This window comes from Hypanus sabinus, chromosome 3, assembly GCF_030144855.1.
Source record: "Hypanus sabinus isolate sHypSab1 chromosome 3, sHypSab1.hap1, whole genome shotgun sequence".
NCBI lineage: Eukaryota > Metazoa > Chordata > Chondrichthyes > Myliobatiformes > Dasyatidae > Hypanus > Hypanus sabinus.
Window position 1 is genome coordinate 108037865 of NC_082708.1, and position 14045 is coordinate 108051909.

Consider the following 14045-nt stretch of genomic DNA (forward strand, 5'->3'; position numbering starts at 1 on the left):
AAAAGATTTAAGCGGGATCTGAGGGGCAAATTCCTCACACAGAGGGTGATATGTACATGGAATGAGCTGCCAGAAGAAGTGGCTGAGGCAGGTTCAATTACAACACCTAAAAGATATTTAGACAGGTACGTGGATAGGAAAGTTAAGAGGGATGTGGGCCAAATTTTGCCAGAATTGATGAATTAGGTCAAAGGGTCTTTACCCCATGACTCTAAGTTAGACTTTGGAGATTCATAAATTACCATTGCAGAATAAAGATGGATTGTTGCTATGTATGGTTGTTTCATTATCATAGAACCTTAATAGCCCAGTAAGTATGTGTCTGCAAACAATGTCCTCTAGTTCCACTCTGCATATTTCATAACTTCCCTACCACCCCACTAGTCTCCGAGTAAAGCACATAATTCTCCGTAATCTCTGCCATCTCCAATGAGATCCCATCACCTGGTGAATCTTTCCCTCCACCCCACCACAGGGATCATTCCCTATGCCACTCACACATCCCTTGGATCCCCTATGATCCAAGCTCATAGCTCATTGAAAGTGGCTACACAGGTCGATAAGGTAGTTAAGAAGGCTCATGGAAAGCTTGCTTTCATTAGTTGAGGCATTGATTGCAAAAGTCAACAGGTTATGCTGCAACTTTATAAAACTGTTTCGGCCACATCTGGAGTATTGCATACATTTCTGGTTGTCCCATTGATAAGAAGGATGTTGAGGCTTTAAAGAGGGTGCAGAAGAGGTTTACCAAAATGCTGCATGGTTTAGAGGGCATGTGCTAACATGAGAGGCTGGATAAACTTGGGTTGTTTTCTCTGGAATGGCAGAGGTTGAGGGGAGATCTGATGGAGCTTTGTAAGATTATGAGAGGCATAGACAGAGTAGACAGGGAGTATCTAATTTCCCAGGGCTGAAATGTCTAATACCAGAGGGCATGCATTGAAGGTGAGCGGGGGTAGGTTCAAAGGGGATGTGAGGGCTAAGTTTTTTTACTCAGAGAGTGGTGGATGCCTGCAATGCCCTGCCTGGTACAGTGGTAGAGGCAAATACATTAGAGGCTTTTAAGAGATGTTTAGATAGGCACATGGATGCGAGGGAGGGATATGGACATTGTGTAGGTAGGAGGGAATTTGTGGGGGGGGGTTGATTTACTTTTTAACTGAATTGGGTCAACATTGTGGGCTAATTTTTCACCTTGGAACAGAGAACATAGTCAAGTACAGCACTTTTCCTGTGTTGTACTTGTCTACTTTTTATGCTCCAAGGTGAAAAATAGTAATTTCTACCAAATGAAAGAGTGGGAACTGCTAAACCACTTAGCAAATGTGAGAGGCACAGCAATGGGATCTTGATAAAGCAGTCTGAGTCTGTTGTTCCTACAAGTATATAGTGCATATCAAATATAGAATTAGATTATCCGTATTGATCGGGGAATCACAGCAAGAGACATTTTTGAAGAAATTTAAGTGAGGTGTCATGATGATTCTAGTCTTTATGTCAGCTGATTCTGAAAAATCATGGAACAGCAATGAGTTCTGCAAAGCTTTAAGGCAGCATGGTAGCATAGTGGTTAGTGGAAAACACAACGATTTACAGTACAGGTGACCTGGGTTCAATTCCTGCCTGCTATCTGTAAGGAATTTGTACGTTCTCCCTGTCACTGTGTGGGTTTCCTCTGGCTGCTCCAGTTTCCTCCCACAGTCCAAAGACGAATTGCTTGACAGGTTAGTTAGCCATCGTAAATTGTCCCGTGATTAGGCTATGATTAAATCGGGGGGGGGGGGGGGGGGGGGGTTGCTGGGTGGTGCGTGTCAAAGGGACCCTATCTCAATAAATAAATAAATACAATCTTGGCACCAGGGACAAAGCTGAGAACAAATAAATTGAGAGAGCCAGTTAACAAACAAAATCGTAATGACTAAGTATATGTGTAACAAATTTTCACACACTTCATTCAAAGAAAGTAGTGTGGTGTATGTAGTACAAAGAGAAGTCATATGATTTAGAACATAAATGATGTCACACTGTGTGTAAGTAATGTCAGTGTGCCTTGTTAGGTTTGGATAAAGTGCATATCTCCGTTTTGAAGCTTCTCACCTTGTAGTTAAAGCTCAGTTCTATTCAGATTCCTGATGAAGGCCTGCTGAGTTCCTTCAGCACTTTGTATGTATTGCTTGGATTTCCAACATCAGCAAATTTTCTCATGTCAGTTCTATTCAGGTTAGAGCTTATCAGCACAGGTTAAGTTCCACTCAAGAGTATTGCTCCAATATATTCTCTCTGCCCTTGCAACATCACTGAACAGCTCATTGCTCAACCTTGCTTTGGTTAGCAATCTTCTCTTGCCTTATCTATATATTATTTAGAACTGTAAGGAATGACATTATGGTCAAATTCTGAAAGCAAAGAAAAATGCCAATTATCTGCTCTTAAAAATTGCGAAACTATGGAAATCTGAGAGGTGAGGGGACTTGTCATTACGATTGGCCGCCGCCAGAGGGAGGGCCTGGTCTGTTCCCGGCTGTCGCCGCCCACAGCGCCCCGAAGACTCTGGTGGTGGGAGCTGGAACAGCAGGATGGGCGGGGTTACCGACGTGACCCGCGCCTGCCGGAAGAAGCTGCTGGGGATTGTGTTTCAGCCGCTGTCTGGTTCCCCGTGGTGCTGACTTTATTTTAATGCCCCGCACTCGTAATTCCTGGGCGGATGGGCTTGTCCTATGGACCCGGGCTTGCTCTTCTTTGTAGCCCAGTGTCTTGTTGGTGACCGACGGGTATGTGCCATGGGGAACTGCTGGGCTCGGTGTATGAGGTTGTTCAGGAAGGAGGCCAACAGGATACAGCGTGGTGGAGGGTGAGTCGTTTAGTCATTGTTCAGAGTGCTGTACATTCATCTTCTAGGTTTTATTCAAGTTTAAAAATAAACAAGCCAATGTAAGCACGGTAGTTTAATGGTTAAATTGTTCCGCGCAAGCTCATTTTCCTCTAGTTTATTGTGTAAGACTAAAAGGTGTGCTGATAGTTAAACTACTTGTTTGCAAAATAAGATATGCCGAAGGTCCTTTTGTAGTGCTGAATCTTTGTTATTTGCTGGAATCAGCACAGGATCCCTCCCTTAACCGCTCCCCTCATTTAATTGGAGCTCCGTTTCAGTCCGTCGTGATGTCACTTTTCACAAAGAACCTGACAGTCGAAATGTACAAAAGATTGAAGTCAAGGAGAACATTGAATATTGGAAATTAACACTTAGAAATACTTAGAAACAAATTGCATTACTTCTAACTTAATTTAAAATTGACAATTTTAATTGTAAAAGTCCTGCACTTTGTGAAGTTGCTATGTAATTTGTTGCAGACTGTTTTCAAGAGAACATTTCGCAGTTGTTGGTACACTATAAGGGTGAAATGTATTGCGTTGTGTTATTTGCCAAGTTTTAATATGGTCTATCCTTTAAAAAGGAAGTTGATGACTAAATGGCAACAAAAAGTTTGAATTTGCATCTTTTTTTCTACTTAATTTGTTGGTCGTATATAACGTCAATGGTTCGATTATTTAATCTGACCCTGTTGGATCTATAAAGTTCATTGTAATGATCTGATATTAATTGTTCATTCAGGGTCTTCAATGCGTAATAGTAAATAAAAGGTACTGCGAAGTTGAAAGCCAGATTAACGTGGCATTCATTAAGCAACATTGCACACTTCTCTGAGTGCGCTAATGTTGATCGTTAATTCTTGCTCACTTTTCTACAAGAATTTCTCGTTCCTTAGTCTGCTGAATACTGCGCCTGCCCAGCTGATGGCAGATTTTGGACATTATATAATTACTGTAATCACTGAGATTTTCAAACGTGTTCATCTAACAACAGCTCGAATTCCTTTTCACCTTTTGTGAATGCTGAAGGCTCATACTAGCTGATACTTATAGGGTCTGTATTTGTTGTTAAATATACACTTTGTGTTCAAGTTGAAATTAAGTATTTAGCACATCATCAGTTAGCTGCAAATAAAACTGCCTTCTAGTGATCACATGTCTAGATAGAACCCTCCTCTTCATGGATAAATACAACTGCAAATTTGACCTGGTCTCCCAGGTGCCCACAAGGGCCACAGTACAGAAAGCCTTCAAGGGCTCACACCCAACCTCTCTTCTGTCTAAGCTTCATAAGGAATTATCTTAAATTAATTTCGTAGTGGACCAATTTCTATGCAAGTTATGCTTCACCAAAGTTACTCCTATTAACATTTTTAAGCCTTGAGTAGAAACTCTAATCCATTTTTGCACTGCTCTCTCAGTGCTGCTCACTGCCAATCTCAATTTTCTTGTTTCAAGCCTACATCTGCTGATGTACTGCCTGACCTCAGTTTGCTGATCGTTGGCAGTTAGGGAGAGAGGAGGTTATTGACGTGCAGTACTCTATCAGCTCACAGGAGCAGGTAGGCTTGCCAAGAACATATGTCTGCAATGCAAGCTTCTCCAAAATTCAACCACTTTGATGCTGCATTTTGTCCTTGTAGATGTCCCTGGTAATTCCAAGTAGTAGTCTTGGAAATTTTCTCTTGCATTAGAAAGAATACCCCAATATTCTAGCTTGATTAAATCCGTGTCTAGTCATGTCATCCTGTGTACTGGCATTATGGACTTCACAGTTTAATTTCCCACAGCAATTCACAAAAAAAAGTATCCTATTACAAAACCACCTCTTTTGGACAGTTTTATGTTCATCAGTGCAATGGTTCTGCAGGAGCCAATAATCTAATGTATCATTTTCCTGATTGTTCAGTGCAAAATCAACCTTGTGCAAATTTTGTAATGATCACAACCAAGGTGAACCACCTGATCTGTGACATTTTATTGCTCATGTGACTACTAGGTTATTGAGTTTATAGCGTTATATAAAATAAGATGATCAACAGTGACAACTTTTCTAATAGAAACAAAGGAAACCGCAGATGTTGAAGCAATAAACAAATTTTTGAAGAAACCTGGCAGTCAGGCAGCATCTGTGAGGCAAAGGAGTGGTTAACTCTTCAGGTAGTGACTACTTGAAATGTAAACCATATCATTTCCCCATCAGCTGCTTCCTGGCCACTGGGTTCCTTCAGTAGTTTAGTTTTTGATTCTAATAAGCAATCTGACGGAATATCTCCAACAGAACTGATCATTTGTAGGAGCTAAGTATCTATTTTCTGTCTGTATTTTATTTTGTGGCAGATTTATTATGGTAATCTGTCACGTGGGTTGTGGCGTGGTAGAAGCAAATGAGTACAGTTATGTATTCACACTTTGTCTAAGTTCACTTTAGTCTGGTTAAAGTTAGAGGCAGTCAGTACTTTTGTTGTTTACTGCTAACGCTTAGACCATTTTATCGTTATTAGCCATCTATTTTGTTATATTGCTAGTTTTAGTTTTGTTAGTTATTTTAATCGCTACAAGATTGTTCTCCTTTGCTGGATTCTTAAAGGATCTAATGTACTTTTTTGAACTTTGGAACTTAGTTATTTGGAGCACCTCATGCAGGGTCAAACCCGTGCTTAGTCTGAGCGGTTTTGGTTTGTTTTCAAATAACTACTATATCATTAAATCTGTGGAAGATGCTGCCCAGTAACTTTTGCCTCTTTGGTGGTAATGGCAATGGAACGATTTGGATATGTTTATATATGTAAATAAGTTTAAATTCTTCCGATGTTAGAAATTCAGGGAAAAAATATTTTTGAAAGTCATTTTTGGGGCAATAGCATTCATCTTAATTTTAAGATTTTAGAACAAATATAGTAAAATTCTATATGAAAAGCATACACACTAATGTACCAATTTTTAATATAATGAAATTTCCAAAGATTCTTCACAGGATTTCCACCAGATAAAATTTACTATCAGTCAGTGTAAGAATGTATAAGGATAGATGATCCTAAGATTGTCAATGAGATTTCAAGGAGGTTCCTAGAAAGTTAATAAGTGTAGAGACAAGACAAATGTTAAAATTGGGACTAATAAGATATCATTTATTGCAGAAGCAAAGTGGAGGATTTCGAATTTTGTAGGGCTGCTGAAAATTAGAAAGTGTGAGGTCGAAAACATTTCTGAATGTTGAGAATTTTAAAAATGAAGGTGTTGCCAAGTTGGGAGTCATTGCAGCTTAGTAAGTCAAATATTGTTTAGATCAGGAGTTCCCAACCTCTTTATGCTATGGAGCCATTGACCAAGGGGTCTGTGGACCCCAGGTTAGGAATGCCTGGGTTAGAGGATAACTGATGTGAGTTAACAGATGGGCAGTAAAGTTTTGGATGAACTCAAGTGGGTGAAAATGGGAGTTTAGTAGACTGAGAGGGGGCAAAAAAGAGCAGAAGTGAGATTATCCACTTTTTAGTAATAGGAATAGAAATGTGGAATAATGTTTAGATAGAGCACCATATTGTACACTGAAGGAGCCAGGTAACCTCGTACGTGTCAACATTAAAGGTGTAACAAATGATGAAGATAAATGGATTGTTGGTCATATTGAACAAAAGACTGTTTTATTAAATTAGCCAGGTCTTAATACAGCAATATGGAGTATTGGTGGGTTTCCAGAAGGAGGCTAATGCAATGTTTTGGTTTCCTTATTGAAGCATGATGTACTTAATGCATTTTAGAAAAGGTTCATTCCTGGGATAAAAAGGTTTACCTTTTGAGGAATGTCAGGGTCTGTTCTCAGAGGTAATTAGAGGAAGGAGAAGTAAATTTGTGAATTACAAAAGTTGTGAACAGTGAGGACGATAGTCACAGGCTACTGAAAGATATCATCTGGTGGTAAGTTGAGCAGAGCTGTCTCAAATAGAATTTAATCATGGTGCATGTAAAGTGGTGAATAGTAGGATCCTAAGGAGTGCTGAGGAACAGGGACACCAAGGTATAGAAGTCTAGAACCCTGAAGAAAATAACACGGTAAAGAAGGCTTAAGGGTTGCTTCATTCATTAGCAAAGGCATAGAATACAAACACAGGGAAGTTGTGATATAGCTTTGTAAACCATTGGTTCGTCTATATTTATCATGTGTGCCAAAACTGCACAGTATAGAAAGGACATGATTGCTGTGCAGATGGTGTGGAGAAGATTTACCAGGATATTGCCTGGAATGAAGTGTCTTGGTTATAAGGAGAGTCAGGGTTTGTTTTCTGTAGATGGAGAAGGTTGAGGGGAAATCTGATTGAGGTGTATTCCTTCATAACTGGTGTTTATAATCGGGGGTATACATTTAAGGGAAGCAGTAAGAGGTGTAGAGAGGATACAAGGAACGTATTTTTCCACCCAGGGAGTGGTTGGGTTTTGGAATGCATTGCCTGAGAGAATGGTGGAGACAGAGACTCTTACAACATTTATTAAGTGCTTAAAACAATTGAATTGTTAGGCATGGAAAGTTATTGATCAAGTGCTGCTAAATGAGACTAGTGTGAATAGCTGACGTGGAAGGGGGAGCCAGTGAGAATTTATTTGTGCTATATTCTGAGGGGCTTTGATAAGGTAGATACCAAGAAGATACCAAGAACAATGAATTAAGAAGCACTGTTTCCAAATGAGTCCTTATGAATTTAAGATTAAGATAAGAAAGTATTTCTTTTATCTTTGAAATTCTCCACCCTAACAGCAATAGGCTAAATCAAGGCCAAAATAGATAGATTTTGGTCAATGAGCATACAGAAATGGTCAGGTCTTACTCCTGCTCTTTTTTGTATTATCTCTTTAGATGAGGCTAGAGTTGGGGTAACAAGTATGTTGGGGTGGTGTTAAGAATTGCTATGAAGTTTCTTTACAGATAGGTTCGTTGTTGACCGATACTGCCTGATACTGTGTATTATTAGCAAAAACGAGGAAATCTGCAGATGCTGGAAATTCAAACACCAACACACAGAAAATGCTGGTGGAACACAGCAGGCCAGGCAGCATCTATAGGGAGAAGCGCTGTCGATGTTTCAGGCCGAGACCCTTTGTCAGGACTAACCGAAAGGAGAGATAGTAAGACTTTCCTTTCGGTTAGTCCTGACAAAGGGTCTCGGCCCGAAACGTCGACAGCGCTTCTCCCTTTCGATGCTGCCTGGCCTGCTGTGTTCCACCAGCATTTTGTGTGTGACTGTGTATTATTTGCATTTTCTATTTTAATTTAGCATCTCAACAGTCAGCTGGCTTGTGAGTAATAGGTGGCAAGCACTGAACTTCGTAATCTGCTTTCCAAGAAAGAATTAAATAGAATCATAGGAATCTAATGTATAAAATGGCATTGAATCAGGAAGCTGCATGTTTTTTAAATAAAATGTAGGAATCAGTGTAGTTATAGAAAGTGGTTAGAAAATCAGGAAGTGTGTGCTTGGGGCCAAGACCAAGTTTTTAATTTATATAAAATGCATATTTAATTCCAGTTAGGTATGAAGATACCTAACATATCTTAATCTCCCCACCCCTCAGCTTTTGCAGGGATTGCTCCCCCACAGTTCCCTCTCCAATCATCCCTCCTCAATCATATCCCTCCTAGCACTTATTCCTGCGAGTGGTCTAAGTGATACACCTACCCATACACCACCTCCTTTACCTCAATTGTGGCCCCAATCAGCCCTTCCAGGTGAGACAACACTTCACCTGTGAATCTGCTGGGGTCTTCTAGCTCCCAGTGCTCCTGATGCAGCCCCCTACACACTGGTGAGACCCAGCGTAAATCGGGGAGCGTATAGTCGAGTAACTGCACTCCATCCACTACAAATGGGACTTCCTGGTGGCCAAACTGTTTAATTCCAATTCTCGTTTCTGTTCTGACATGTCGGTCCATGGCTGCCACTTTTGTCACAATGAAGTCATCCACAGAGTGGAGGAGCAACACCTTATATTCCATCTGGTTAGCCTCTAACCTGATACTCCTTCCAGTAAAAAATACTTACCCCCCCCCCATATACTTACCCCCCCCCATTCCCCACTCTGATATTTTACATTTTCTCACCTGCCTATTAGTTCCTCCAGGTCCCCTGTTTCTTCCCTTTCTCCTATGATCCACTCTCCTCTATCAGGTTCCTTCGTCTCCAGCCCTTGAAATTGCCAACAGACCTGGCTTCACCTATCACCTTCCCCTCCCCCCACCTTTTTATTCCGGCATCTTCATCTGTTCTCAGTCCTGAAGAAGGGTCTTGGCCTGAAACGTCAACTATCTGTTCACTTCCATAGATGCTGCCTGACCTGCTGAGTTCCTCCAGTATTTTGTGTGTGTTGCTAACAATAATGCATTTAATGACAATAGGAAAAACAGTGAGCTCCAGACATTGGCAAAGCTAGAGTTTGTTGCCCTTGAGAAGACAAAGGTTGGTTATGACTTTGAACTACTGGCAAAAGTACTTCCACGGTGTTACTGGGTGGAGTTTTAGCATTTTGACCCAGTAACAATGCAGGATTGGAGACGCATTTCCAAGTCAGCATGATGTACATCTTGGAGGGTATCTGTAGGTGGTGGTGTATGATACTCCTTTACTCTTTTGGTGATGAGCTAGTGAGTTTGGGGAGCTGCTGTTGAGGTAATATTTGGGAGAAAATGCAGTCCACTTGGTGGATGTTACCATCTGTAATAATGGGTTCCTTTGTCTTGGAGCATTCAACCAAATAAGGGGTGAATATTCTAACACATTCACAACATGGGATTCCCTGATGATGGAAAGAGTTTTTTCCATCCGGAGGCGAATCATTTGCTGCAGCTTCTCAGACTCTGTGACGTGCAAACCAACAATGGAACAAAGCCTGGCTGCGATAACAACCAACTTCAGGGTTCCAACCCACGTTTTCCAAATACTAAAACTTTGAAGTTGTTGATACTCTGCCAGGTACCTGCTGGGGAACATGCTTGTGGATCCTGCAGTCTGTTTGACTTGGTGTAGGGTCATGAACCCATTTGTTTCAATAACAATTTTACAACTGTAAAAAAGAAGAAAGCTGCATTTTTAAATTAATGGTACTTAATTCAAAAAGCACAATTATTTCACTTCATGGTTTTGAAATCTTTTTGCTATGGTGACAAAGTTAATTTGACTATTAATCAAGTTGTCCTTAGAATTACTTTGGGTGCAGAGAATGAAAAGGATCTTGTGATCTCACTGGCTGCGTTACTGACAGGGCAGCAATTACAAACACTGAGTGAGCTTTTACAACTGCTTAGAAGTCTGGACTTCGGAAGACCACCATTTGTGCAGATTGGAAGTAACATCTCCACCTCGCTGACAATTAACACTGGCGTTCCACAGGGATACATGCTCAGTTCTGTTTACAAAGAGAATTTGGTGACACGAGGGTGTACAGGAGCAGGATATTCCAGCTAGCTGAGTGGTCAAAACTTAATATTGGTAAGACTGATGAACTGATTGTGGAATTCAGAAACGGTAAGATGAAAGAGCACATACCAATCCTCATAAAGGGATTGGAAGTGGAGAGAGTGAGCAGTTTCAAGTTCTCTGAGGATCTATCCTGGACCCAAAGTATTGATGCGGTTACAAATAAGGCAAGACAGCAGCTATATTTCATTTGGAATTTGATTTGGTAGGTCACCAAAAACACTCAGATTTCTGCAGGTGGATGATGGACAGCATTTAAACTGGCTGCATCACCATCTGGTATGGGGGAGGGGGGTCTAATGCACAGGATCGAAATAAGCTGCATGGAGTTGTAAACTTAGCTCCATTATGGGCACTAGCCTCAGTAGTATCCAAGACCTTTGCAAAAAAGCAGCATCCATCATTAAGCAACCCCACTACCCAGGACATGCTCTCTTCTCATTAGGGAGGAGGTACAGAAGCCTGAAGGCACACACTCAAAGTTTCAGAAACAGCTTTGATCCCTCTGCCATCCAAGATCTGAATGGATATTGAACCCCTGAACACCACCTCAGTACTTCCTTTAATTCTATTTAATTTAACTGTTTAACAAATTTCATGGCATACGTCGGTGATATTAAACCTTTTTCTGATGGTGTCTTTCCTGTCACTCGGCTTGGCTGCTGAGTCGTGGCTATGAAAACATCTTTCTGGGTCCTTCTCCATGGTGGTGTAGGAGTTGACTTTAGGACTGCAGGGCGTGGTTCTAATTGCTCTCGCCACTTTATTTCTCCAACAACTGGCTCTGCTCTTCTCATCTGACCGATGCGTTGTCTCCTGATGACAGCAGATGCAAACTCCACTGTGTAGGAGAGTGATTCCACTCTATCCTTAATCTTTCCAGTACCCACATTTGATCATCTCTGTAGTCCCTCGCCAGGACTGCTTGTCCAGGAGTGAAACATCAAATCTCCTTGAGGAGCCCTCAATTTGTCTCAGCTGTTTATCCTGCATACTGCTCCTGAGATTGGGTTTGAGGAGATCCAAGCGTGAGCACAGGGGATGACCCAGGAACAACATGGCTGGTGAGTTTTTGATTGTGGAATGTACGGAGAGGAAATTGGCAAGCTTCAGATTCCATGTCATTGCAGTGTGTTCTGCTCTCATTGCTCACAGTGTGTTCTTTAGACTCTGGACAAGCCTTTCCACCAAGCCATTTAGAGTTGGGTAGATGTGATGTCTTCATCCATCCATCCATTCGTGCATCAACAGTGTGTGAGGCTGTAGTAGGGGCTATTGAGAACGCCTCTGGCCACTTTGTAGCTGCATCCACGACTACCAAGAAATTTGTGCCCATGAATCGTTCAGCAAAATCCAAGTGAATCCTCTGCCAGGGCAATGCGGGTCATTCCCCATGATGGAGAGGCACTAGTCTTGGCATCTTCTGGATGTGACAGCATCCCGAAGAATGCATGGTGAGCTGCTTCGAGCCAACGCTTCCATTTTGACCGTGCCAAGATGATCAACATGGAGCTTCTCCAACACTTTAGTTCTCAACTTGAATGGTACAATGACTTTCAATCCCCACATGAGGCAACCCCCGTAAGGGGCAAGTTCATTCGGGCTACTGGTAACATCGGTTTCTGCTTCACATTCTAGTCATGTTGGGGGCAGTGTGGGGTCTTCTGGTTTCCCTTTGGATCATCTCTGCTGTAGTAGGGAAACTTGTGATTTGCACTGGGGAGAAAACGTCAAGAGGAGTGTGCTCTTTTGTAAATTTTTCAGGTATTTCCATATCCAAGGGTAAATGGGACAATTCATCAGCATTTCCATGATTAGTGGTCCTCTTGAATTTGATCTTCTAATAAGAAACAGAGTCCATCTCTGCATTCATGCTGCTGCTGTCAGTGAATACCCTTCTGTGGATTGAAAATGGACATCAGTGCTTGATGATCAGTATGAGTGTGAACTCTCTCCCACGCAAGTACTGGGTGATATGTTTTGCATCCCAAATCAAACTCAAAGCCTCTCTGTCAAACTGTGCTTAACTTTTCTCTACAAAGGAAAGGGAATGTGATGCAAAGGTGATGGGCTATTCACTTCCGTCACTCATGACATGACATGAGTGCACCTATTACCATGAGGTGAGACATCACAGTCAAACTTTACTGGATGATGTGGTTTACAGGCAGTCCCTGGGTTATGATCGAGTTCCGTTCCTGAGTCCGTCTTTAAGTCAGATCTGTGCATAAGTCGGAACAGGTACATCCGGTACTATTTATTGTCAGTTAGTCAAACGTTTGTCTTAGTATATAGTATATTTTTTACCTTTCTATGCATATAAAACACTTAAGAAACGTATGCATTTCAATAATTAAACCACTGCATTGCTTAGTAATAATTGTAGCTTTTCATTGGGGCAGGGCCTTTCACATGCTCCATTATTCTCAATTTATCCATTATCTACATCCTTTAAAGTTGTTCTGATCATTGACCGACTGTAGCCTAACACTTTTCCAATGACCGATGGTGTTTTACCTCTTTCCAATCGCTTTATTATTTCCACTTTATTTTCAGTTGCGATCGTTTTCCATCCATGGAACAGAAAACTGCAGATTTTATGTTGCATTGCTGAGCAGCAGGGAACTGCCTGATTGGCCTATCAGAGCTGTCTTTAGGAACTAGTTGACTTGATCAGCATTTCTGATCTGGCTATTGTTTACGATTGCACTTAAAAAAAATACAGCAGCAGCTGTGGATGGCGGGTCTTGTGCTGCTCCAGGTCCTAAACTCCACCCACACTGAGAAAGGTTAAATGGGTCAAGTGGGGGCGGTGCTGACTAGTAAAGGGGGAGTCAGGGTGAATCTTGCTAAGAAATATTTAAGCCAAATACAAAGTTACACACTCAACACTGTGTTAATGGCAATGACTTAAAATGGCGGACAGTGTCGTGATCTGACTTAAAATGGCAGACGGCATTGTGATCTGACTTAAAATGCCGGACGGTGTTCTCCTCCCTCTGTTTGTAAGTACGAGTTGTCCGTAAGTCAGACGTTCATAACTCAGGGACTGCCTGTATAATGTGTGAGTACAGAGTCTGATGTCACCATTTCCTTTGCCTTTTGGAAAGCCACCTCACACTGCTTTGTCCATTATCATTTCTTCCTGATGAGTGGTAATGAGTTCAAGAGCTGGAGCACAGTAGCCAGGTTTGGCAGAAACTTGTTATAGTAATTGACAAATTCTAAAAAGGTCTTCAGCTGTGACATGTCCTTTGGCCTTGGGATATCCTCTATTCTGGGCAGAGGATATTGATCTACTTTCAGGATTGGGTTGACGGTGATATTAAAATCACTACAGATCCTGACGGACCCATACATCTTGGCTACTGGGACCACTGGCGTTGCCCATGGGGCTCCACTCATCCTTGGGAAAGAATTCCTTCGACCTCCATGCAGTCTAGCTCACTGGCTACTTTATCACATGGTATAAGGAGTGGATGGGGTTTGTAAAACCTGGGTGCAGCATTTTCATTTAACACCATTTTACCCTTGATATGTTTAGTTTTTTTTCAGTGCCATCCTTGAACACTGCTGTGGCGAAATCCAGTACCTTACTTAATTTGCCTTTAGTTGACTCTATTACAGGGGATGTGGCTTGCAAACTGTGGATGGATCTCCAATCAAGTTGTAGTTGGCTCAGCCAATCACATCCCCTCAATGTTGGTC

The 14045-nt window shown here is 41.6% G+C and overlaps 1 protein-coding gene across 2 annotated transcripts in view; it reads left to right on the forward strand.

Annotated features, from left to right (window-relative positions):
- Nucleotides 1-2589: 2589 nt before the first annotated feature.
- Nucleotides 2590-14045, forward strand: part of ap1ar (adaptor related protein complex 1 associated regulatory protein) — a 100861-nt gene continuing 89405 nt past the window's right edge. For both annotated transcript variants that reach the window (XM_059964900.1, XM_059964901.1), the window contains exon 1: nt 2590-2851. In XM_059964900.1, the coding sequence (XP_059820883.1) occupies nt 2718-2851 (134 nt within the window). In that variant the 5' untranslated portion in view covers nt 2590-2717. The remainder of the gene's footprint in view (nt 2852-14045) is intronic.